Here is a 26,936-nt window from a genome sequence, read left to right on the forward strand (position 1 = left end):
TATCTTCCTGTGTAGATATTGTTTTTTTTTTTTTTTCACTTTTGAAAAAATTAAAGTATAGTTGATTTACGATGTTTTGTCAATCTCTGCTTTACAGCACAGTGACCCAGTCATACATATTTAGATTCCTTTTCCTTTTTTTTTTTTTCTTTTTGCCTTTTCTAGGGCTACTCCCACGGCATATGAAGGTTCCGAGGCTAGAGGTCGAATTGGAGCTGTAGCCACTGGCCTATGCCACAGCCACAGCAACATAGGATCCGAGCCACGTCTGTGACCTACACCACAGCTCACGGCAACGCCGGATCCTTAACCCACTGAGCAAGGGCAGGGATCGAACCCTCCACCTCATGGTTCCTAGTCAGATTCGTTAACCACTGCGCCACGACAGGAACTCCTTTTCTCAAGTCAGCCCTCACCATGTTCTATCATTGGACACAGTTCCCTGTGCTGTAGAGCAGGACCTCACTGCCCATGCATTCTAAATGTAATAGTTTACATGTGCTAACCTCAGATATTCGTAATCTTAGGTACATGAATCCCTAAAATCGACCAGAACACTTCACGGCTATAAGAATATTTCTTACGACAGTCCATAGCTTTCATCAGATCATGAAGGTGGACGGGCTTCACCACGACAGCATTTACATATGGGTAATGGAGCCTGGAGAGGCCAGGGGAATTTCTGGGGGTTCCACAGCACTAGTTAGGGGCAGAATTGGCCTTGTGACACTCCTAGTTAAATGCCCTTTTCCCTTGTCACTCCAATGTCTTCAGGAGCCATAGGCTTTTGACCTCAATCAGGGAACAGTTATCCATGTATTTCTGAATTGGAATATGAAAGGTTCTTGCACCAGCCTGTCTAATTTATCCTAAGGTTCCAGAGTTTAATTGGGATGAGTAGCATTACCTTAATTATACAATCTCAGCAGTAATGCATAAAGAAAATGAGTCATTTCACAAGGTTAAAATTTGATGGGTGCTCATTAAAATTTTGAATAGAACTGATAATGTTCCATGATTACAGATTAAAACATACATTCAGCTTCCTTGGAAAAGATTAGTGCAGATGTCATTATTTAAGAATCAAGAAACTGAGAGCAAATCTTACCGTAACTGGAGTAATCTTAACTCATATACAAAAAGCAGTAGTAAAGATGCTGAAAAAGCTTATTATAATCATGTAGGGACAAAATTTTTAAAAGGCTGCAATGCCAAAGTTACAAGTGAGAAGATAGGAAACATTAATAGAATTATGGGAAATAAGATTTCCCCTAGTTTTTGTATTCAGGAATTGGCCCAAATTATCTGAATAGTATTCTTCTTATTTTTTTTTTTTAGGGCCACACCCGGGGAGGTTTCCCGGGCTAGGGGTTGAATCGGAGCTGCAGCTGCCAGCCTACACCACAGCCACAGCAACGCTGGATCTGAATGGTATCTGTGACCTATGCTAGATCAATAACCCACTGAGCAAGGCCAGGGATTGAACCTGTGTCCTCATGGCTACTAGTCAGATTCACTTCCGTTGAGCCACGATGGGAACTCCTGAACAGTACTTTCTGAACAGATTCTTAATGTATAGACCAACGCATTATGTCCTCATTCAGCTGACCCCATGAATAACTTATGCCTTTAGGTCTTTGTTCTTAAGCTTAAGTCATTTACCAGCACTGTGACTGTTTTTCAAGCAGGAAGATGGGATAAAGTAAAGCAGGACAAGATGGAGTATTCAGCAAAGAGGCTAAGAAAATATTGTAGAAACATGTCTTGCAACAGATAACCTAGTGGTTAAGGATCCAGCACTGTCACCCCTGGGGCTCAGGTCACTGGCAAGGGTTCCATTCTTGACTGGGAACTTCTGCAGGCAACAGGTTCGGCCAAAAAAAAAAAAAAAAAAAAAAAAAAAAAAAGAATTCTACCTCTCATAGGTCCTTAACTCTTTATTCTAGCTACTTCTCCCACTCAGATCTTCAGAGTCCATATTTTGCCCTCCCATCAAAATCAGCTTTTAGGAAAACAGGTCATGCTACTAAAAGATAAAGCCCTGATGACACCTTCATGTCTCTATGGAAAACTACTAAAGTCTCAAAAAATGCAGGGAAAGAAAACCCTTAAAGCAGGGGTTACCCTATTAGCACATGTCCAAATACTCTCTGGCCTGCACAGCCCTGAAAATAATAAGATTTGAGGACAGGAAACCCCACTTCGAAATGAAGGAGATGGTGAGCATTCTTTGGTCACTGGGCAGCCTGCCTAGTGCCCCCAAGTGTCATAGGAAGTACTGCTCCCCATTCTTCCAAAGCCTTCCTGATCACCGAGAGGGGACCGCAGAGAGAGGGAGGCCTTGGGTGCCAAGACTCACCGTTGGAGAGGGTGCTGTGGGGACATAGAGGTGGAGCCAGGTGCTGGCCTGGAGACTCCTGGGGCTCTGCTCCCTACTGTCCTAGAAGCGTGGCTATTGCTCAAAGAGCCACAGGTGAAGACGTGGACATCTAGATGCCTTCTCCCAGCTCTTCTATCAGGGCTCTCCAAGTGGGAAGAGTTGAAGATAAGGAAGGAGGAAATGACAGAGGAAGCATCAGATGCTGTGTTGGGGAAAGCACCCCTCAGCCACATCACTGGCCTGACCACACAAGGTGGGAGAGATGCCACTTCCCTCTCCAGGTTCTGCCTCTGCTTCTGCCTCTGCTTCTGGATGCTTAGAAAACAAGGGAAGAGCTTTCAGAGCAGCTGCCAAATTATGGGATTGGAATCTTAGAGAACATCTATCACAAAATGTTATTCCATTAGCAACCGATGACCTGAGGGCCAGCCAACTCTGTAGGGTCTGTGGTCAAGTGTCAAAATGGGAACAGAGGGGTAATATGGAGTTCTTTAAACTGCTGATGGTGGCAATTGAAAGAAACTTTCCACTCCTGCTAGAACTGACAAAAGGCGTACCCCGTCTGGAGTGAGGGGCTTCGGAAGTGGGGAGAGCAGTGGGCCCCAGAGATGGATTGTGTCTGCCCAGCTTCCTTGAAGATGTTGACTGTTGGTAAGATCTCCCCACCCCCCACTCCCAAAAGAGAATATTTTTGGCCAGTCTCTCTGGCCTGGCACCTTATTTATTTGCAGAGCTGTTATTCTGTAAGATCTGAGCCAGGCCGGGCCAGTTTTTTTGCCAGTCATGCTGAACCTGCCATCCTGTCACCCTTTCCCCTCATGTTTTTACTAGGGGTGCCACGTGTGGGGCTAGGAGGAAAGAGGGCTTTTGTTTGCTTCATGGACAGTCTTCCCAGCAACTCCAGGATGCTTCCTCTGCTTTCTAAGCCTCAGCCATGGAAAGCATTTTAGCTCTGAGTCCACCATGTCTCCCAGGCTGAAAATATCTGGGTCTGCTTTGTTGACAGGCCAGGGAGAAAAGGCCAGGGGGTAAGGGACCAGCAGGCACCACACTCTCACGCCCCCTCTTTCCTTTTTTCCCATGTGTACCACAGTGAAACGGAGTTACCATCACACCATCATGGGCAGCTTTGAAGGCGGAAAGTCATTGGACGATGAAGGGAGAGGGGCAGAGGGATCCTGCATGTTCCTTGATGCTTTGAGGCAAAGGATGGTAAGAGCATGGGGGGCACATGACAGTTCTGGGCAAAGGTCACCTCTCCTCTACAACTGCTGGAGTCATGGTCAGACTGCACACACCGCGTAACTCAGTGAGAGCTGCTGCTTATAAAATCTGCTTCTTTTGAAAACCTGAATTTGAGTCTAATGGGTCCAGTTATAAATCTGTACTACTTGAAGTGATCCTTTGAACTTGAGACTTTAAGGATTAGATGAAAACCTGAACTGACATATATGCAATCACCTATATGAAACTGAACAGATTCTCACTATATAGGCTCATGTGTCCACCAATATACATAGCACAGGATACAATTCTGGGGTTAGAGCTACGTCTAACTAGCAAGTAGAAAAAAAAAAAAGACTCAGGCAAACTTGACTAATAGGATAAACATCTTCTTTCTATCTAGATTTGTGTCAGATGACCCCCCACCCCGTCCCCTGTTGGCCCAATTTGGAAATTACATCGTTATTTTCAGGTTCTCATTCTAAAGGCAGAGCACTGCCAGTTTATCTGTTTACAATTGGTCGGATTTCACATTTTTAAGTAAGTATTCATTTACCGTAATTCTCTACCTCAGGCTAGCATATTCACTGCACAGATTCATACAATGGTGCTTTTTTGTTTGTTTTGTCTTTTTAGGGCCACAACCACGGCATATGGAGGTTCCCAGGCTAGGGGTCAAATCAGAGCTACAGCTGTCAGCCTATACCACAGCCACAGCAATGTGGGATTCGAGCCACATCTGCGACCTACACCACAGCTCACGGCAATGCCGGATCCTTAACCCACTGAGTGAGGCCAAGAATCGAACCTACAACCTCATGATTCCTAGTCAGAATCGTTTCAGCTGCACCATGATGGGAACTCCTATGCTTGCTTTTAAATTTCTCACTTCAGCTTATTCACGGCTGCCCACAGCATGTGATGGAAGAATGCTAAATGGGCAACCCCTACCTGTCATTAAGAAAACAATGAACACTTTGGGTTGCATGCTGCTTAAAAAGATTTATCCTTTTTTCCAAAAGGCGTTGATCTTACTATCTTTCTTTTGCATTACTATAAAAAACAAGCCCTTCCTGCAGCTTCCCAGTGTTTTAAGAGATAGCCATTTCATTCCCAAGCGTGGAGGGCTCACCAAGAACACTTCAGCTTGAGAGGTATGGTAGGGTTTGGGGCTAAACCAAGACGGCTACAGGTGAGGAGTCCTGGTCTAGGTGACCAAAGCATTTTCTAGGCAGACAACGAGCAAGTGCAAAGAGCCTGAGATACAAACGTTTATGTAATATCTGCTCTGTGCTCCATACTGCCCGGGTCACCAGGAAGACAGAGCTGAGGATGCCATAGTTCTCAGCCCAGTGCGTAGCCTATGTGTAGTTTCCCAAATATTGTTTGTGACTTTATTTTTCCATAAGCCTAAGCACTTTATCAAGCTGCTCACATTTGATATCAGTTTTCTCAAATTGGAGAAAGAGAATTTTAAAACACCTCTTAGGGTACCCCCCCATCTTTAAGGGATAAAATCCCCTATAAGACAATAGAGAGGGGGGTTCTTCTCCCCCCTCCCAGCTTTCCTGGGAGCTGTCTGCTTTCCTGTAATAAAGACTTTGCTTGGGAAAAACAAACAAACAAAACAAAACACATCTCTTGGGATATGTCCCTATGGTCAAAACATTTGCACTTAGGTTTTTAAGCAATTTCTTCACTAAGGATGTCTTTCGGTAGTTGCATTTGTCCACTCTTTTGTGTTGGAGCTGGAAGACCTAAGTACAAGATGGATGCCATTAAGAAGCGGTGAAAAAAAGAAGTAGAGAAAATGGAATCATACAATTTCTCAGACAGCCTCTTGGAAATGACTTTCACTCTCTTACTAGATTACTGTGTTCTCTGGTGTGGGAGGAGTAGCTTCTAGAATATCTAGAGTATTGGTGTCTCTGTTTCTAACTCAAAGCAATTTGCCAGCAGAGAAATGAGCTCATCAAGTGATGAAGTCAGCATTGCAGCAATTCCATGAAGAGTTAAAACATATTCAGGAGTACAGTGTATAGCCACAATATAACACTAAACAACCATTTTTGAAAGTAATGAATCTCATATACTTCTTAAAGTAAAAGAAATATTATAGAATTTCAGATATATGGGCAGTGGTCTTTAGGTTAATAAAATCTCATTGCAATGATATAAAGAGGCACACCCTGTTTTCCATGTTAGCAAGTTTTTTGGCAAAGTCGCTAATACTTTGTTTTTTGGTACAGGCTCGGTAATGTTTATCATGTGCTTATGAAATTGCAGAATAGAGTCAAGTCAGAATGACAACAGTATAAAAAGGGCTGAGCTAATACTAATTTTATATAGGGTATGTATGATTTCTAATCAACCATCAAGAATTTAAGCTAATAGATTCAAGCTGCATATTGCAGTAACATGATTTATTATAAGGCACACATCTGCTTTATGAACTTAGATTTGACGAAATTGGAGGAAGCTAGAAACTAGTTTTAGGGTATTTTTATTTGGATAAGGGACCTGTATTCACCCAAAGAGAATGGTTTTCATAAAAGACATAGAAATTAGTATCTTAATTATAGGCACCCCCACACACACACCCCTATTAGATCCATTAGATTCTTAAGGCAAATATAATTTAACTAAAATTATCTTGCAAATAAATTAAATCTTTGTGATTCCTCCACGTTTCTTTCTTGATTTCGCTAATACTTTCCAGACTCCTAAATCACATTAATATTTCCTTTCATATACCATGGAATTGCCACGGCCATAATCAATAGTTATTCTCTAATTATTCGACTTTTCTCCATGCTTAAGTTGCTCTAAGCATTAAGTTTGAGATGTAGGAAAAATCCATTAATTCCATGAGCTCCCTAGACCAGGAAATTTGAAACTTAGCAATAGCTATTATTAAAATGCTATTTATTAAGAAGAGAATTTGGCGCTAAGGACCACCAATCCTGATAGAAAATGCAAAGAACTGAAATGAGTTTTTTAAAAAAACTCTATAGGTTTCTTAGCTAGTATGTTCTCAGATTATTTTTCCCATATCAGAACACAGTCTTTCCAATTCTAATCTATTTTTGACTAGATTTAAAATTACTTCTTATATAAATTCATTCCATGTATTTACAATGTAAATACTAGCCAGGCTTACTTTTTTCTGTAGGAATACAAAGTCAAGCTGTTTGATGAAAGTGACAGTTTGTTTGCTTGTTGAAATATAACTCATATGGGAATTGCTTTGAGAACACTCTGAGTACAGAATGCCTTAAAAAAAATGTTCTTGTATTTGCCAACACGGGCTGCACTGCAACAAATTCTACCAAAATGTAAAATGAAAACACACAGCTGAATCACCATGATGAATTGAAATTCACTTTTTCCACTATGGCAGAATTTGCCATGATAAATAAAGACAAGGAAATACTCATTTTTAGTTTGAAATAATAAAATTTTACATGAGGCAGCCTACATACAAATGAGAGCCACTTTCTAGGAAGCAGATAAAAATGCAACTTTAAAGCAATATTCTAAGAGGTATATGTAAGTCCAGAAATACTTAATTTGGACAGCGTTTAACTGGAGGTTGTGAAAGGTCAATACAAGAGGAAAAAAAAAAAAAACCCATTTAGGACAAATCTTGCCCTTAAATTCTCACTTGCAAATCCCAGTGGTGAAGCCAATGGAAAGTTTATGGAAATATCTGAAAGGCACATTTGGCCTAGTTCAAAAGCTCTATTAAATTAGTATTTTAGTACATTGTCCTAGATAAAGTCTTGCCTTTACAGTCCTTTTAACATTGCTGCAACCAGGGTTCATTCATAGCTTACTCAGAAATCATAGAAATGAGGGTAGGCTAACAAGGTATCTTTGACCTTTTGTTTAATTTCAAAAGTAGCTTAGCTCCCTAACCTCCTCCATCCCAATGTTGAGAAAAGGACCTATGTGAAGAAATTCATGGATCCAAGAAACTTGCTTTGTGCTTTTTTTAAAAATGCTCATAAGGAGGGAAGTATAAACAGATGTAAAAATGTATAATACTAGTACTTAGCTAGAGGGAATTTAGTCCTTTAAACTGCATGTAGCTGATAGTACCTAATGTCATGAATATTGTTATAAGTTTTATTTTATAATACTGAATGTATAAATGTCATTGTAGCTGCTTCCTTGCCTTAGAAGGAGGAAGTCAGGAAACCTCTAACTTCCTGTGATCTGCATTTACAAAGCCTCTATTTTTGCCCTGATACTGCCTAAGATACTCAGTTATGTACCTTGTCAATGTTACCAGATTTGGTTTTTTTGGGAATGCAGGGGCAAAACATCACTTTATCACACTGTGGAGTCAGCTATCAAAGAAACTTGATTTCCTTAAAGAGGTGAACCTTGCTAAGTAACCACCATCAGGTGTTTTCAGACTTACCTTTGCAGGTAGTACCAAGGGGGCTTCCGGGGGACCTCTGCTCAGAGAAGGAGGAGCCGGTGAGACAGTCTCTGCTCAAGACCAAGCCTTGTCCTGGAAGGAGAATTTGAACCATAGACTCTGGAGCCAGATGGACCAAGTTCATATCCCTGCTCCATTACTTACCAGCTCTGTGACCTGACTTTTATTTAACCTCTCTGGGCCTGAGTTACCTCAGCCCTAAAAAATGGACACAACCACAGGGTTTTGACAGAATTCAAGAGTTCAAATATTACTGTTTTGTCAGTTTAGTTCTCATTATTGTTTTTTATTAAATTTTGTTACTTAGATTAATTTCTTAGTCCAGATCTTCTATGCTTCCCCCACTACTCCCCCTATTGAAATAACGGTAAGGGGACCTGGGATGGGAGAAAATGAAGGGAGAATGAGATACTGTAAGATAAAAATGGAAAGAGCTGCTTCAGTAAAAACTCTGTGAACTTCCCTGCCCCTGCTCTGTCTTGATAACTATCTAACATTATTTCACAAAAAGGAGAGAAAGGCAGTTTCCTCCTTATGCAATGTGACCCTCGGTGGGCTTCTGTGAATCAGAAGAGGCTGGTGGGGCCAGGGACCTGCCAATGGGGGTGGCAGGGCTGGAGAAGAGGAATAAAAGCAGGTATCACTTTGCAACGGTGTGGGTTCTCAGCCCTTTTGAGACACTCCCAGGAGGTGCTCTGAAACATGGTCAAGAACTGGGGGAAGTAAGAAGTTACCAGAAAACTATCAACTCACCAAACATGTTTGGCTTCTCTGTTACACACCAGGCATTGTACAGGCAATTGGTGACACAAAGGTGATGATGATCAGTCTTTGACCTCAAGTCTCCGTCTGGCTCATCCCAGGGACCCAGATGTTTTTAAGACCACGTGTGGAATTCAGGGGGACTTGGAGACCCAGGCAATCTGAGACTGCACGGGGGAACCACAGCTGGAGACACCAAGGCAAGAGGAACGTAGACATCAGGCCCGTGGAGAGACTTCAGGTAGAGAGTGCCCTGCAGGGCAAGAAAATGAACTTTTTGCTTTACATTTGCATTTGTACCTCTTAACTAAGGCTGTCTGAAAATATTGAAGGCACAAACGAAATGAAGTCCTGCTTTAAAATCGAATGAATCAACTACGTATGGCTTAAGCATTAAATACTCCTCGCATCACCATTTCGGAAATGTCTTAATATTAATACTGACAAGAAACACATTTTTTTTTTTTTTTCACAAGAAGGGGGATCGCATCCCTTGGTATCCGTGCGTATAGGGAAGTGGGACGTGAACAGGATTCCCACTGAAAGGCCTAGAGGCGGTGGGCTCCGTCCAGACGTTGCACACGTGTTGCCGGCCCCGCCTCTGCGCCCCGCCCCATCCCAATGGTACAGAGTCCGCCAACGCTCGCGAGAGCCCTCTCGCCTTCCACGTTTGCCACGTTCCAAAGGACCAGGACAGACTGGAAAGCCGAAAGCGGCTTGCGCTCACAGGCTGCCGAGTCGCGCTAGAACAGCTCTAAGTCCGCAGGGGGCGGGGAAGCGCTATACGGTTCTGCCCCCGTCATAGGAGCCTTTATGATTGGCTGCTTGGCTCGTCACTCTGCCTTCCGCTGGTGGCGAGGGGGCGGAGTTCAGCCGGGAAGGGGCGTGGCCTCAAGCTGGAGCGGGGCGCGCTCTCGCGCGGGGAGGGTAGACACTGGTTCGGCGCGCGCGAGAGCCGGGCGCGCGCAGGAGGCACGCGGGCGAAAGTCCTCAGAGGCGCTGCGGGCGGTGCTGAGACACCCACGCCGCTGCAGAAGCCGCGGCCCGCACCCGCTGTAGCGCCAGCAGCCGTCAGCGCCCCCCGCGCCCTGAGGGAGCCCCCCACCCCTCGCCTGCTCCAGCGGTGCGCATGATGGCCCCGCGCAAGAATGCCAAGGGAGGCGGCGGCGGCAACAGCAGCAGCAGCAGCTCCAGCAGCCCGAGCAGCTGCACCAGCGGCGGCAGCAGCAGCCCCGGGGCCCGGAGAGGTCAGAGGCGCTCCGGGGCCGGGGGCCGGGGCCGGCCCTGGGGATGGGGCCCGGGCGGCGGCACTGCGGATCCATCTCCCCAGATGCTGCCGTGCGTCTTCTCCATCCTCCGTGTCGTTCCTCGTGTGGGCGCGGGGCGGAGGCCGCGCTGGGTGGGCCTGGCGGGCTGGTTCGAGGGGCCAGGCCCAGTGGGGTGCGCGGCCTCGGGTTGGTCGGGTCGGGTAGCCCCTTCCTAGCTGATGTCCTACCTGCAGTGCGCAGCCGAGATAGAGATTATATTGATCTCCTCTTTCTTGGCTTGTCGTGGAATTGATGATGGGAATAGGAGAAACAATTTGCCTTTGCTCTGCATATTTTTGGGAGTTTGGAAATGGGCCAAAGTCAGAGAAAATAAGTTCGTGCCAAACCAGCAGCTTTCTGGACAATTCAAAGGAGAATGTTCTATGAGGGCTGCAGGGGTGTGTCGGGGGATGGGGAGGGAATGGTTTGAATGTTCTTAAACATTGGCTTAAATATTTTTGCCTTTATGTCGCTTTCTTAACGTGCGTTGTAGTTGCTTTTAGAGAGTCATAGAATACCATGGAATACTGGGCGACCTTTTCTATTTTTTCCTTTTGTCCTCCCTTCTTAAAAAAAGTCTGTTGGATATTCACCTTTCTCCTCCATGTGCAGACCCAGCAAAGAGAGAGGACAGATGTTTTAAATGTTTCATCTCGTATTTCAGTGGTTCTTGGTTTCTTATATACTTCCTTTGACTCATATTTAGGATGTTGAAACTGTAGTACACATATGTATTGAGTGTGAGCTGTAAACTTTCCTGTTGGAAATGATTTCAACTCTTTGTTTCTTGAGGTCTGCAAGTAATGTATTTATATGTGTCAAGAAAGTAAACCAGCTAAGTGTAGTCATACTTAAAAGAACGTTTTAAAATAGCACTTTCCACTGTGGGAAATTACTTATTTTCTTGTGTATTCCTTCCCGTCTTACTCCCTTTTCTTGTTCCTTCTTATTCCTAACTCCTTGAGTGAGTCTGGCCCTTAACAGATGCTCAATAAACCTTTGATTAGAGAATGAAGGACTACATTTAAATGGTGAAAGTGGTAGCAATTAAAATTATTGCATAAATTTACCTTCTGAGAACGAATCATTGTAAAGAGAAAAAGATACATGCGGTTTGCATTTTAAAGCAAGCATGTTAATTCACCTTTGTTATGAGTAAAAGTTTGTATTCCTCTGTCACTTTAGGTTCCCTTAAATGCCAGCTAGTTTACTTAAACAGGTAGAAGAGTAGATGAATTGTCCTTTGCGGAACTGGCTACACTTTTTAAAGTTTCTAAACGAGAAGAGCCCGTTGTACAGCTTAAGCACCAAGCCTAGAACGCTGTCGTAGGAGACTTTAATGTTAATTGTTTTCCAAAGTTTTCTGGAGCTGTTTATGCGTGAAGCACTTCTTTTTTCCATTTTGTCCTTTGCAGTCCTGGGTAGAAAGGAGTGACTCCACTTGAAGAAGCTGCTTTCTGGGGCCTGGTACTGGTGGGCAGGTGTGTAATGTGTTCTTACCTCCCACTGGTTCAATAACTGGACCCGTTTTAACAGGCAGGTGATAAACATAGGACATAAATAAATATGTTTCAGCTTTCATATTCAGGAATTTCAGAGCAAGTTCTGTCTGGATTTGAGGATCTGTAGCCTTTTAAGCATTTACAGGTTGATTCTGTAATGGTCGTGAAACAGACAATGTATCAAAGAGCATGTGTAAAGGAGAGAAGTACCTGTATTATCAGCAAAACGCACAAACATTCAAAGCTTGTATTGGAGTCTTGCGTGTTATATAATGAGTATTCTTTTTCTGCAGTTGTTTTTTTTTTTTTTTTCCTTTCAGTAAATACTGAGTTCGGCCTGTGTACCGGGTAGAAGGTACTGGAAATGGAAAGGATTCTCAGTGGTAAACAGTTACACTGCAGTGTTAAAGTGCCAGTCTGTTTGTATTGATTCCTTGTAGCAGCATATACTGGGAAGATCAAGCCACGTCTCTTGTTGCTCTGTGTATTGGGTCACTGAGGTGTACTCACTGATGCCCAAATCAGTCCCATGTGCCAGGGAATCACAGAAGCTGAGGAGATTTTAGCCCGCGGCCTTCATGTGAGGCCCATTCAGTTCCCTTCTCCAGCCTCGGAGATGAGGAAAGTAATGCTCAGGAAGATTGGCTGGTTCCTTAAAGGTTATGTAGCTCTTGGAAAACCATCTCGTGAATGGATGGCCCAAGACTTAACCCAGGTTTTCTGTTATTCGTTCATTATACCATAATACTGGATTTGGGGTTCTTTACTTCTGTCAGGTTTTATGGGGAATCTTGGACTTGAAGTAGATTATCTTTTACATTTGAAACAGTACATTCGAAAAATCTTACTTTGAGAAGAAGCACTTGGGCTCAGTATACGGTTTTTGAGATGTTTTGCATTGAGAGTCTGAAGTTAATGATGACGTTGGTGACATTAAACATTATTGTTTCTTAAATTTTTGTATGCATGCAAGTATAGCAGGAAAAGGACCCAGTCCTTTGAAGTGTGCATTTTAAGGAAAATGTAATTATCTGGACTTTTGCTTATCGTGGTGGTCATTTTTTTTTTCAAAAGTGGTGTTTGAAACTGCAACTTTGGGGATTTATATAACACTTAGATTTTTCTTTTTTCTTCTTTTCTTTTTATGGCCGCACCCATGACATATGGAAATTTCTCGGCCAGGGGTGAATCACAGCCACAGTTGGAGCCTACCCCACAGCTATGACAACATCAGATCCGAGCCGCATCTGTGACTTATGCCACAGTTTTTGGCAATGCCAGATCCTGAACCCACTGATGGAGGCCAGGGATGGAACCTGTATGCTCACAGAGTCAACATTGGGTCCTTAACCTGCTGAGCCACAAGGGGAACTCCGACACTTAGATTTTTAAAGCAGATGTCTCCTTTTTAACTCTTCAACTTAAATTGAAAACTGACAAAATGTCTCTAGTTTGTTTTGCAGAGCTCAATTTTACCTTTTCCAGTTTTATTCTTTAAAATATAAAAGAAACATGAGTAAATTGGACTTTACTCATGTTTAAATCTTTTAAATCTTACCTTTAGAAAATTGACTTACCTGGCCAGTTGGGACCAAGGCAAACCTCTTTCAGATTTATTGATTTGAAAATCTTTGGTTAAGAAGGATCATGATGTGCTTTTGAACTTATTTTGTAGTTACAGACACTGGAATGTATAATGTTTTCTTTAGCTGTTTCCTTTTTGGGTATCATTCCCTTTTGATTCTTCCCTGCAGCTTCTAATTTGCTGCAGGGATGTAGACATCAGACTATTTTGTCTAATAGTGTCATGCTGTCATGTCCTGCTTTACCGGTAGGTGTCGCTGTAGAACACTTTTTCCTCTTTCAGTTTGAAGCTTCAGATTATGTAACAGCTTTGTACACCCTCAAAACCATTGATGGACAACTACTTAAAAATGCTCAGCCACTACTGTTGAATTCTCTCAAAATCTCTAACAGCAGGTTCTGAAATCGAGTAGTATGGGTTGGTCCCTATCAGTCTTCTTTATTTAGGCTTATCTTATTTAGAATTAAGGGCATTCATATACTACCTGTAAAGTGTATACATTTGTAGATATTTATTTGATGGGTGTTAATCGCTGAGAATATTTTCTTTCTCTTTATTTTCAATATCTCTTAGACTCCTTCATAATTAACATACAGTACAGTGCTGGTTCCCTTCTAGTTCCCTTGAGTGAGGAGGCCTTGGTGAATTTCCCTTTCTTTAGCCAGAGACTGTGGGTTAGGGCCAGTTGCTTAATCCTCTGTTAGTCATGCTAGAATGAGAAAATAGGAAGGCTCTAATTCTTCTACTGTAAGAACTGTGTGTTTTGTGTTCAGTTGAATAGCATTTTGGACCACCTGGCCAGCTTGGATGGAACCAAGTGTAAAAAAAATGTTCTGAGGGAATCCTTGAACACCTGTGTCAGGTTTAGGATGTACAACGGAGAGAGCTGTACTTTAGCTTTGCTTTAAAATCATGTGTCTCAGAGCGATTACTGGAAAATGAAAAGTTTTCATTTTCAGCTGATTACCAACTGGGTAACTTGGTTAAAGGAGCCTGTGGGCTATCCACTCTATTTTTAGTTAGTATCAGAAGTGTAACCCCTGAGCTCTGTCATCTCAATATAATAAAATCTTTTTTTTTTCCTCTAGAAAGGCAATGTAGTTTAGGAAAGTCGGATGACCTGGATTCGTACTCATTTAAGAACTCAAAATTTCTAACCCTGGTCTCAAATGGAAAGAATTAGAGTTATGATAGCCTTGAAATCAGTTTTATAAGCCTCCATCTTTCTCATGCTTTTGTGAAAGTGCCTTTCATGTTAAAGGAGTATAAAACTTTGGAGAATATAAGGCTGTAGAACTAAGCAGGCTACTGCATGCTTGGCATTTTTATATGGTTTATGTAAATAAATAATTTTCTGTTATATTGTGCAGCATCTGTTGAAGTGAAATGGATATTCTAGAAGTGGTGTTCATACTGGGCTGTAGGTACCACTTGACACAGCTTCTGTCTGTCTCTGGGGGTATAAGCATCCATCTGCACCTCCGCCTTGAAGCTGCTGATTTACCCTCTAATCCCTTTGAGAGCTGTGTTATTTTCTCTTACTAGCACTCAGACAGTTTCATCTTTTGAGGCTACTCCAGCATCCTGTTTTAAGGTCAGGAAAACATGCGACTTAGTTTGTGTCTTGGATACTTCTGCGTCTCTTACGTGGTTTGAAATCATTCTGTACCAAGGTACAGAACATTTTAAAATTAACTTATCTTGAATAAATCGTGATGTACATAGAACCCACCTACAGGTTACCCAGGTCTCTGGGGAGAGCCTCAGCCATCTGTCGGGAGACATGGGGGGGCCCAGGCTGACTCCTTTGTTTAAGCATCTGCTGCCCCAGTGTCTGCCCAGCTCTGCACACCTGGGTCTCCTGCACACCTGGCCATTTCTACTAGAGGACCAGGGCGAGGATGTTCAGTTCTTCCTTCCCTTGTTCTCTATCTGCTACTCCAGAGGCACCTATTAAAGTCCAGTGCTTTAGCCATTTCACTTCCTTCTGCTGGTTCCGGGAGCCCAGGTGCTATTTGCTTGTCAGTCATTATTATTTTTTTAATGATGGTGCTTCAGGCATTTGGTCTGCATTTAATGTTTGTTTTCCGGGATGTGTCTTAGTTACCTTTGGCTGATGGGGTTACCTTTTAGTGGCCAATCACTGAATGCAATGTAGTTCTGATCAGATTGGTGACACCTGAGGACAGATTTTCTGTAGACAACCAACCTGTTAGACTCAAAGGACATTTTGAGCTTACTTGGTGAATGAGTCATTAGAAAAAATAGTTACATAAGATCTTTTGAAGGATTGGGGCTGTTCTTTGGCCCCTGTGTGACCCCAGTGACGTGCCCCATTGTTCTGGCTGTAGCATGACTGTCATCACCCGCTGTACCTAGATGCTCTGTGTGCTATGATGCGGATGGGGCTGGGGGTGGACCGGTATCCAGTTAGGGCAGCATGGAAGCCACTCTTGCTGTACTTGGAGAGATGCCAGCATTTCTCTCCCACATGTGTCCATGCAAATCTAACTCACTACAGAAACCAGCAAACATCAGTCTTAATTTTGAAGTAAGAAAATGTGACTTGAGAAAATAATTTTTTCCCATAACCGATATTATATAACTTCCTGCTCTTATATCTTATGTAGGTTTGACAGCCTTTGCTGCCATTGCCTAGCTCAGCCTCAGTGAGCTTTTGTTTTTAAACTTCTGGTTTTTATTATATGGCTAATAGACAGTTTCTCACACTGTCTTTCACACTCTGTTTTTAATTCAATTTTCCTGAATTGGTATTCTGGAAAGCCTTTTTTGGTCTTAGGTTCACAGGCAAATTTTATTTAGAAGTTAGTTGTTTTTCCTTACATGAAAATAAAAATCTGTGTTCTGAGTGTTGAAAGAATATCAAGCGTTTAGCTTTTCCATTCTCTGAATCAAATCAGTTTGGATAAGATGCTTGTCACTTACTGAATTTTACAAAGTGTTTATGAATTATTTGGGTGCTTTTGGGTGACAGGTCATCTCTCTAATGTTTAGAATACAAATATTTCTATGTACTGCTCTTTAAAACTATTTGAGGAGTTCCCACTGTGATGCAGTGGGTCAAGAATCTGACTTCAGTGGCTTGGGTTGCTGCAGAGATGCTGGTTCGATCCCCACTTTGGTGTAGTGGCTTAAAGGATCTGGCTCTGCCACAGCTATGGCATAGGTCACAGCTGTGGCTGGGATTCAATACCTGGCCCAGGAACTTCCACATGCCACGGATATGGCATTAGAAAAACCCAAAAACAACTATCCATTTGAAATATTACATATTAAGACATTTAAATAGGTGTAAAGAGTAATGCAATGAATACCATTTATCTACCATCCAGATAAGGAAGTAAAATGTTTCCAAATTCTTGTTTTCTTCTCTCTTGTGTTTTCCTCCTCCCAGTCATAAGCATTGGTGATAAGCATTCTCATTCATTTCTTTATAATATATAGACACACAGATGATATATGTTATATAATGTGTTGCACATTGTATACTATTTATCTATTTGTATAAAGTAGGTCTGTTGTTAAATACTATATATGCATATATATAAGATAGATAGGAAGTGTATCTATATCCCTCTGTATAGAAATATTTTATATATATACATGTATATATGTATATATATGTATATGCCGGCATTTACACTTGTTTAGCACATGCTAAAAGTTTTATGAATAGGCTCGTTATCTGACATACTAATTTGACACCATTTCTTTGTGATTCTACCAATCCGTCTTTTTTGTTTTCATAAATATATTTCTTTTTTAAAATTTTATTAAAATTTTTTATTAAAAATTTTTTGTTAAAGTATAGTTGATTTACAGTGTTTCTTCAATTTCTGTTGTACAGCAAAGTGACCCAATCACACCCAGTTCCCTATGCTGTACAGTAGGGCCCCATTGTCCATCCCTTCCAAGCGTTAACAGTTTGCATCCCCAAACCCAAACTGCCTGTCCATCCCACTCCCTCCCACCTCCCCCTGGGAACCACCAGTGTGTTTCTGTTTTTTTTTTGTTGTTTGTTTTTTTGTTTTGTCTTTTTGCCATTTCTTGGGCTGTTCCCAAGGTGTATGGAGGTTCCCAGGCTAGAGGTCCAATCGGAGCTGTAGCTGCCAGCCTACACCAGAGCCACGGCAACTCGGGATCCGGGCCGCGTTTGTGACCCACACCACAGCTCAGGGCAATGCCGGATCCTTAACCACTGAGCAAGGCCAGGGATTAAACCTGCAACCTCATGGTTCCTAGTTGGATTCGTTAACCACTGCGCCACGACGGGAACTCCTGTTTCTGTTTGGTAGATAGGATCATCTGTGCCATATTTTAGATTCCACAAATGATATCATATGGTACTTGTCTTTTTCTTTCTGGCTTACTTCATTTAGTATAAGAATCTCTAGTTCCATCCATGCTGCTAAATGGCATTAGTTTATATTTTTAATGGCTGAGTAGTATTCCATTGTGTTTATGTACCACATCTTGATCCATTCATCTGTCATTGGACATTTAGGTTGTTTCCATGTCTTGGCTATTGTGAATAGTGCTGTGATGAATATAGGGGTGCACGTATCTTTTTCAGTGAAAGTTTTGTCTGTATATATGCCCAGGAGTGGGATTGCTGAATCATGTGGTAGTTCTATATTTAGTTTTTGGAGGTACCTCCCTACTGTTTTCCATAGTGATTGTACCAACTTACATTCCCACCAACAGTGAAGGAAGGTAACCTTTTCTCCACACCCTCTCCAGTGTTTGTTATTTGTTGACTTCTTAATGATAGCCATTCTGATAGGTATGAGTTAGTCCTTCATTGTAGTTTTGATTTGCATTTCTCTAATAATTAGTAATGTTGAGCATTTTTTCATGTGCCTGGTGGCCATCTGTATGTCTTCTTTGGAGAACTGTCTATTTAGGTCTTCTACCCATTTTTCAATGAATTGTTTTTTTGTTGTTGTAATCATATGTATATTTTGGAGATTAGGCCCTTGTCTGTTGCATTGTTTGCAAAGATTTTCTCTTGCTCTGTGGGTTGTCTTTTCATTTTTTTTTTTAAATGGTTTCCTTTGCTGTGCAAAAGTTTTGGGTTTAATTAGGTCCATTGGTTTATTTTTGTCTTTATTGTCATCATTCTAGGAGGTGGATCAAACAAGATGTTGCTGTGATTTACGTCAAAGAGCATTCTGCCTATGTTTTCCTCTAGGGCTTTTATAGTGTCTGGCCTTATATTTAGGTCTTTAATCCATTTCGAGTTTATTTTTGTGTATGGTGTTAGGTAGTGTTTTATTTTCATTCTTTTAAGTGTAGCTTTCCAGTTTTCCCAGCAGCATTTATTGAAGAGGCTATCTTTCTTCCACTGAATGTTCTTGCCTCCTTTGTCACAGATTAGTTGACTGCAGCTGCTTGGGTTTATATCTGGGCTTTCTATCCTGTTCCATTTATCTATATTTTTGTTTTTGTGCCAGTACCGTATTTTTTTTTTTTGATAACTATAGCTTTGTAGTATTGCCCGAAGTCAGGAAGCTTGATTCCTTCATTTTCGTTTTCCTTTTTCAATATTGCTTTGGCTATTCGGGGTCTCTTATGTTTCCCATACAAATTTTAAAATATTCTGTTCTAGTTCTGTGAAGAATGTCCTGGTGATTTGATAAGGATTGCTTTGAATCTGCAGATTGTTTTGGGTTGTATGGTTAAAATATAGTTCTTCACTGTATGAATGTGCTACTTTTTCTTTAGGCTTCCTGGCATCTACAACCACTTGGCTTATTTTCATTTTTTTCTTTGAAACACTGCTGCTCTGTACCCGCCTGTAGGCCGTCCATCCCTTTGTGTACATGTCTAACTGTTTTTCTAGAGCATAGTTTAGGATTGGAGTTGTTGGGTTGTAGCAAATACACGTATGAAACTTTACACATATTAAGCTTTACATATATTAAACTTTATTAGATATTGCCTTTTTTTTCACCCCAAAGTGGTTGTATCACTTTACACTCCCACCCCCATGAACGTAGCTACCTGTGTGCTGCAACCGCTTTACCAACATAACCTTTAATATTGCAAGTTTAGTGGGTGTGACGTAGTATTTTGTGTTTTTTTTTTCCTCCTTTTTTCTTTTTAGGGCTGCACCTGCAGCATATGGAAGTTCCCAGGCTAGGGGTTGATTTAGAGCTGCAGCTGAGGCCTACACTACAGCCATGGCAGCACTGGATCCATATTGCATCTGCAGCCTATACTGCTTGTGGCAATGCTGGATCCTCAACCCACTGAGCAAGGCCAGGAATCAAACCTGCATCCTCACGGGTACTCTTTGGATTCTTAACCCACTGAGCCACAACGAGAACTCTGTATTTTGTGTTTTAAATTCGCATTTTCCTCATCACCAGTGAGGTTACTAGTGAGCCATTTAATTTTCCTTTTTTGTGAGTTGTTTATATATTTTACCTATTTTTCTGGGTTTTTAAATTTTAATAATTAAAATTTTTGGTTTAGAATTTCTTTCTTTTTTTTTTTTTTTTTTGTCTTTTTGTCTTTTGTTGTTGTTGTTGTTGCTATTTCTTGGGCCGCTCCCGCGGCATATGGAGGTTCCCAGGCTAGGGGTTGAATCGGAGCTGTAGCCCCCGGCCTACGCCAGAGGCACAGCAACGCAGGATCCGAGCCGCGTCTGCAACCTACACCACAGCTCACGGCAACGCCGGATCGTTAACCCACTGAGCTAGGGCAGGGACCGAACCCGCAACCTCATGGTTCCTAGTCGGATTCGTTAACCACTGCGCCATGCCGGGAACTCCAAGAATTTCTTTCTTTATCCTGAACCTTGTGATGCTGTGGTAGAGGACTTCTCCCAGTCTGTCATTATTCACATTGTCATTTTCTGTGGTATATTTTGTTGAACAGAATTTTTAGACTTTTAATATATGTAGAGTAGAATTTTTCTATTTTGTACTTTGTGGTTTGTGCTTTTGTGCTTCATTTAAGACATGCTTTCTAATATAGATCATAAAGCATCCTCTATTTTTTTCTATACAGTATCTTAAACTTTGCCTTTCACATTTAGATGTCTGAACTGTGGCATGTAGATTGTGTTGTGTATATTGTGCGGGAGGGATCTGACTCAGTATTTTTAAAGAGTAGAAAATGAAAATTTCCTGTACTGTTAGTTGAAGTGTTCCATTTCTACACCAATCTGCAGTATCACCTGATGTGTGTGGATACGTGTGGCTCTGTTTTGTGCCTGGCATGTAGATGTGGTACCCCATTCTTTCCTCTCTATGGCACCTCTGATTGGGCAAGTCCTTCTACACCGTCTTTTTCACCACTGTTCTTGCTGTACTGGGACCTTTCCTTGCCTTTTTATAATTTGCTCATCAAGTTAAGTTTCATGAAAAACATTTCAGGATTGTATTGAATTTCTAGAACAGTTTGGGACAAGTACACGTTTGTAATACTGAGTCTTCCTGTACATTTAACATGGAATACTTTCCTGCTTATTTGTCTTACAGCTTTTATAATTTTATCCCAAAGTGAACAGACCTCTTTTATTAGATTTAGTCTACATATGTTTTGTTTTTGAAACAAACACTTTACTAGGGAAAATTTAAAGTATACACCAAATCTAAAAGAACTGTAAGATGATCCCATCATCTAGATTTTACAGTGGTGAGCATTTAATACATTTGCTTTATATTGTGCTCATCAATTAACCTATTCTTTTATGCGTTTCAAAGTAAGATGTAGACATGAGCATAGCTCATTCCTTAACATGTGTGCCTACATGCCTGTCATTAGAGTCTAATATTTGTTCTGTTTCCCCCCTACACACTCTAAGGTAATATTTTCATGGATTTTTTTTTTTCTCTTTTAGGGCCACACCCACAGCATATGGAGGTTCCCAGGCTAAGGTTTGAATAGGAGCTACAGCTGTGGGCCTTCGCCACAGCCACAGCCACAGCCACAGCAATGCGGGATCTGAGCTGCATCTGTGACCTACACCACAGCTCATGGCAACACTGAGAAAGGCCAGGGATCATTCTTTTATTGATGGACACTTGGGCTGTCCCTGGTTTGGGGTAATAGCAAGAATAGTCTATGAATATTGTAATATTGGAGATTTCTTTCTTTTTTTTTTGGTGGACATATGTCTTCATTTCTCTTGAGCAAATACATAGGAGAGGAATTAGTGGGCTCTGGGTAGGTGTATGTTTAGTTTTATTAAAAAAAAAAAAAAACCTGCCAAACTGTTTCCAGAGTGATTGTACAATTTCGTTGACACTCTCGCTGACACTGTGTGGGAGCTTTAGTTGTTCTGCATCTGTACCAACATTTGCAGTTGTCAGTCTTCCTAATTTTAGTTGTTCTGGTGGGTGTTCAGTGACTTTTCATTGTATTTTAAAATTGTATTTCCCTGATGACTGTGATGTCATGTACTTTTTCTTGTGCTTAATGGCTTTATACGTTAGTGTCTTCATTTATGAAGTTTCTGTTTAGCTTTTTTTGCCCATTTTTATTTATTTTTGTTACTGAGCTGGGATTTTTGTGTATTCTGGATAGAGGTTCTTTTCAGATATATGTATTTTGACTATTTCTCTCACTGTATAGCTTGCCTTTTCATTTTTTGGAGAGCAAATATTTTGAATGCTGATTTTTAAAAATGGTTTTGTTTTCCATATCTTGTGTAATAACTTTTCCTATTCACAAGTCACAAAGCTATCCTTCCGTGTTTCCTTCTGAAAGTTTTGTAATTTTAGTTTTTGTGTTTAGGTCAATGATCCATCTCGAAACAATTTTGGCTTAGTTTTTTGTTTTTCCATGTGGATACCTAGAGGTTATGGCACCATTTGTTCAAAAGGCTTTGCTTTTCATCATTGGATTGCTCTTGGCATCTTTGTCAAAAACCAAATGACGATGTAATTGTAGACCTATGCCTGGGCTCTGTATTTGTTGTTGTTTTGTTTATTTTTATTATCTATTCGTTCTTATGCCTTTACAACACACTCCTGATTACTCTAGCTCCATAGTTAAGTCTTAAAATCAAATAGTGTAAATCTTCCAACTTTATCATTCCTTATTAGTTAGCTCTGGATATTCCAGGTCCATTGTATGATCATGTACAGTTTAGATTCAATGTGTTGGTTTCTACAGAATAAAGCATGCTAGGGTTTCTGATTAGAATTCATTAAATGTATAGACCAAGTTTGGGTGAATTGACATCGTAATGATATTGAGTCTTCCTCCAGTCCATGACTGTGGCATGTCTTCATTTATTTAGGTCTTAAATTTCTTTCTTCCTTGTTTTTAATTTTTTTGTGTGAAGATCTTACACATCTTTTAGTTAAATATTTTTATAAATATTGTTTTTTTTGACGTTACTGTATAAGGTGTTTAAAATTTTTCACTTTCCTGTTACTTCTTGCTAGTTTACAGACATAGAGTGGATACTTATATCGTGTGACTTTGAAAAATTAATTTATTCTAGTATTTTTTTAAAAGACTAGATTCCTTGGGATTTTTAATATGAATATATCACCTGTGAATAGAGACAGTCTAACTTCTTTTCCAGTCTGTATTCCTTTTATTTTCTTGCCTAATTGCACTATTTAGCACCTCTAAAACAAGTGTTGGAGCTGAAGAAATAAAAAGTATTAAAATGTGGAGAGTTGTTTAAATTGGTCAAGTCCCCACTGGTAGTTTCAACATGATAGTATTTAGGCCAGTGAGAAGCTTTCATAGATCGTTCATTCTGATTGGGAGGAAGGCTGGGCAGAAGCAGGCATTTATTTGTTCTGCATTTTGTGGAATTTGAAAAGCTCTGCTTACTTTGCAAGATTTTGATTTCCCTTCACTTTATTAATAACTGTGACTCATAGATAGGCTAAAATTATTTATGTGAATACTAAAGTACTGCTACATTTTCATTCCCTTTATTTTTTGGTTTTAGCTTTTAAAATCCTTTTGTAACAATTATGTGTATTTCCCTCTTGACTCAAGACTTTGTTAATTTTAATTAAAAAATAAACAAACTATGAACAAAGCTAACATTTAAAGAGGAGAATGTATATTAAAATGCTGTATCTTTTAAATTCAAGGTAATAAAATTTTCCAAATGGTTATTTTCATGGTCCCATATACTCTTTTACCCTAATACAATACTTAGCAAAGTGAATTTTTATTTTATTTGTATTTCTTTTTCTCCTCACTGGACTGTCAGCTAAGTGGCCATTGCTATAGCACAGGGTATGGATTTCAAGAGTGCTTGCTGAATAATTGAATATTCAGGTGCATGGAGAAAACTGTGGATGCGCTTTCAAATTTACCATCCCATGATTTTGATTATTTTGTGTCTTTTTTGTTTGTTTGTTTTAATGCCTGCACCTGTGGCATATGGAAGTTCTTGGACTAGGGGTTGAATCTGAACTGCAGCTGCAGGCCTACCCACAGCCCCAGCAACACCAGATCCCATTGGCATCTGCAACCTATGCCACAGCTTGTGGCAACTCCAGATCCTTAACTCACTGAGCAGAGGCCGGGAATCGAACCTGCATCTTCAAGGACACTATATTGAGTTCTTATCCCTAAGCCACAGCAGGAACTCCTACTTTGTGTTTAAAATCTTTATTAGCTTATGGAGTGGAAAGCACTTTGTTTTGCTGCTCCGAATTATATGTTGAACAGAAATGTTCTATTTAGAGCAAGACTTTTATCCAGGATGGTATTAAAAATGTTTAACCACTGCCAGGAAGGAGACCCCAGCTGGTCATCCAGCACCTGTAAAACATCTCTGCTTTCTGCCTGAACATTAGCTTTGCTCTAATGAGCATTAAGCTTTGAGACTTGGGCCTGGTCAGATTTTATTGGGTTGTATACTCCTGGGCACTTTTGGCAGTAGACTAGCTGGGTTGCTCTGGAATATAGCCAAGATACTAGCATTTGAAACAGTTTGCTGCAGTGCAGCCTGAGCCCAGGACAGCGAGCAGGGTGCCTGGTGACTTTAGTTCTGGGTGACCTCAGCCAGGGGAGGGAGGGAGTGCCTTTGGTGAAGCTGGAGCTGAGGGAGGGGTTGGGGAGGGAGGTTAGAGCCTAGTGAGCCAGTGAGAGGAGAGTTAGGGGACACCTGAACAGGTGGTGACAAGGGCCATCGCTTTGGTTTTGAACTGGGGGAGGCTTGGGAGGAAAGGACCGAGTTGGGGTATGGGGTGGGTTCATTGAGGTGATGAAGCCAGTGGGGTCCTTGCTGCACCTGCCCTGGCCATTCCTGTCCCTCACCCAGGACTAGCCTGTCCTCTGCTGCCTTGTGGTCTGGTTTTGTTTTCAGGATACTCCATGTGTGTTAGATTTGCTTTACCATCTAGATGGGACAAAGACCATTTATATTTCCTTTTTTTTTTTTTTTTTACATGGAAGATCGTGTAAATTGTCAGTGAAGGTAATGAGGGTTTACTGTGCCCCAGGTCCCGTGCCCTGTGGGGAGAGGACATAGACTCTGGGAAGTCCCCATGCTATGGGCTGCAGAGCAGGAAATACTTGTTGAGTGGATGAGGTGTGCATGGTCAGGGAGTGGGGAAAGGAAGACTAACAAGCACACCAGCCAAGGCTTTTCAGGACTCTCCAAGCTACAGCCCCAGCTAAAGTTTGCTGGGTAGTTAACCTTTGAGGAGTGGTGCACATTAGAAGAGGTGACAAAGACACTCGAGGGACAAATGGCCCGTTTTTATTACAGGAAAGAAAAGGAGATTCAGGGCAACTCTGAACTGATGTCTCATGACAATCCCAGGTGCATTCTAGAATTAAAAATTATTTTTCAACCCGGAGAAAAGAAAGCCGTGAACACTAGGAGGTTCTAATTGGGCATTTTGACAAGCTTTCTAGACTCAGTGGTCAGATTACAATCTTGTGATTTTTCCTGACTTCACCAAGGGGTTTAACACCATCTCTGTACCTTGGATGGTAAATATTAGGCCTATGATGGAGTTTGGATCACAGCCGACTGCAGCTCTGTCCCCGCAGAGTGTCATTAGAGGGTTGATGGCAACTTCACCAGAGCCCAGCCAGTCAGCGTCTCCTAAAGCAGTGTGTGGCACAGAGGTGAGGGCAGTTGGTCCTGAAGGAAAGAGCCACCAGGCAAAAGAGCAGCCTGGCTGAAGCAAGGACTCTGACAGGTGTGCACACTTTTGCAGAACCAATGCTTTGTTGAAGATATGCTGGGACAGGCTTGAAGAAGTAGGGGCTCTTTCAAAAAGGCCTAGTGTTTTTTGTTTGGGTTGGGTTTTTGTAATTGCTTGCAGTCCCGGAGGGCTGCCTACAGGGTGTGTTTCTCAAGGAGTCCCCTGGAGAGTGAGTGTGATCAGTCCCACCCTGTGTTGGTCGGCTGCATCTGGAATCCTGTTTCAGTTGTGGAGGGTGCACATTAGGGAGACGATGGTGGGGACCACCTTTCAGATGAAGGTGCGGGGGTAGGGGGTGGACCCCACCTTTCCGATGAAGCCCCGAGATGAGGGTGTGCTAACCTGGTGGGGGGGAGGGTTGAGCACCCTGGGGCGCCGGCCTGAACGAGAGGCCCCCCCCCAGGAGGCGGCAGAGGACTTAGATGGCTCCAAGGCGTCCAGTCGCAAATGCCCGGTGAGGAGGTGGAGGTCTGTGGGCCGCAGAGACGTGGTGGGGAGAGCATTTTCCCTTCGGGTTGACACAAGTCGGAGGCCAGACGTGCAATCAGTGTGCTTTTCATTACTGCTGGCTTTAGGGCTTGATCCTCGCCTTCTCTTATTGGTTTATTTTTATTTTATTTATTTTTTTTGTCTGTATAGGGCCGCACCCACGGCATATGGAGGTTCCCAGGCTAGGGGGTCTAATCAGAGCTTCAGCTGCCAGCCTACACCACAGCCACAGCAACGCCAGATCCCAGCCACGTCTGTGACCTACACCACTGCTCATGGCAATGCTGGATCCTTAACCCACTGAGCAAGGCCAGGGATCGAACTCACAATCTCATGGTTCCTAGTCAGATTCGCTTCCACTGCGCAGGACAGGAACTCTTTATTGGTTTATTTTAAAATCGGTTTAATTTCATTTTTATGTTTATATTTATCCAATCTTTTGTTTTGAAACTTTAAGATCTATTTAACAGCAAAAAAGATTTCCACATCGAAAGGTTCCTGTGCTCTTCACCTGCGTTTACCAGCTGTAAATGGCTGTTGGCTGTGTTTGCTTTTTTTAAGTATTGATCTGCCTTCTTCTCCCTCCCTCTCTCTACCCGCACCCCCCCCCCCCCCACCTCCCTTGAACCTCTCTTAAGGTAAGCTGTTAGTCGTCAGGACAGCTGGCTTACCTACTTCCTTCCCTGCACATCTCCTAAGGATGAGCACGTACTTGTATGTAACTGCGGTAAGGTTCTCAAACCTAGGAAGGTAACACTGATACAGTATTACCTAAGTGCACTCCCTATTCAGATTTCTCTAGGAGCCTCTAGAAGCATTTGAAGGTTTTAATTTAATTTTTTTAAACTTATACAGAATCTAATCAAGAATTAATTTGGGAGAGTTTAACAATTCAGATTCCTTAGCATTTACCCTCTGGAATCTCTGATTCTTTAGGACTAGAATGCACCTGGAGATCTGTATTTCCCCAACTTTTTAGTGTTAAAAAAATTCAAACCTTCGAGCGGGTTATAAGAGAAATTCATCTAGATCCATCAGTTATTAATATTTTGGTAACTTTGCTTTTTTTTTTT

At 41.7% G+C, this 26,936-nt stretch overlaps 1 protein-coding gene and 1 long non-coding RNA gene across 17 annotated transcripts in view; one reads left to right on the forward strand and one right to left on the reverse strand.

Annotated features, from left to right (window-relative positions):
* The window catches only part of LOC102158507 (uncharacterized), a 277,472-nt gene extending 267,909 nt beyond the window's left edge, over positions 1–9,563 (reverse strand). For 4 of the 5 annotated variants that reach the window (XR_014843756.1, XR_014843757.1, XR_014843758.1 and 1 more), the window contains exons 1-2: positions 8,805–9,563; positions 8,031–8,123 (exon numbers count right to left, since the gene is read on the reverse strand). This is a non-coding gene — a long non-coding RNA (uncharacterized LOC102158507). Of the gene's footprint in view, positions 1–1,324; positions 1,464–4,390; positions 8,124–8,804 lie in introns of those variants that run through there. The other variant, XR_002343299.2, reaches the window with a different exon arrangement.
* Positions 9,564–9,770: 207 nt separating this feature from the next.
* Positions 9,771–26,936, forward strand: part of ASPH (aspartate beta-hydroxylase) — a 203,362-nt gene continuing 186,196 nt past the window's right edge. For all 12 annotated transcript variants that reach the window (XM_021089316.2, XM_021089323.2, XM_021089329.2 and 9 more), the window contains exon 1: positions 9,771–10,060. In XM_021089316.2, the coding sequence (XP_020944975.2) occupies positions 9,943–10,060 (118 nt within the window). In that variant the 5' untranslated portion in view covers positions 9,771–9,942. The remainder of the gene's footprint in view (positions 10,061–26,936) is intronic.

Source organism: Sus scrofa, chromosome 4 (assembly GCF_054392235.1).
Source record: "Sus scrofa isolate SSC_HxYL_T2T_F1_AM1 chromosome 4, Sscrofa_HxYL_maternal_Yorkshire_Landrace_v2.0, whole genome shotgun sequence".
Taxonomy (NCBI): Eukaryota; Metazoa; Chordata; class Mammalia; order Artiodactyla; family Suidae; genus Sus; species Sus scrofa.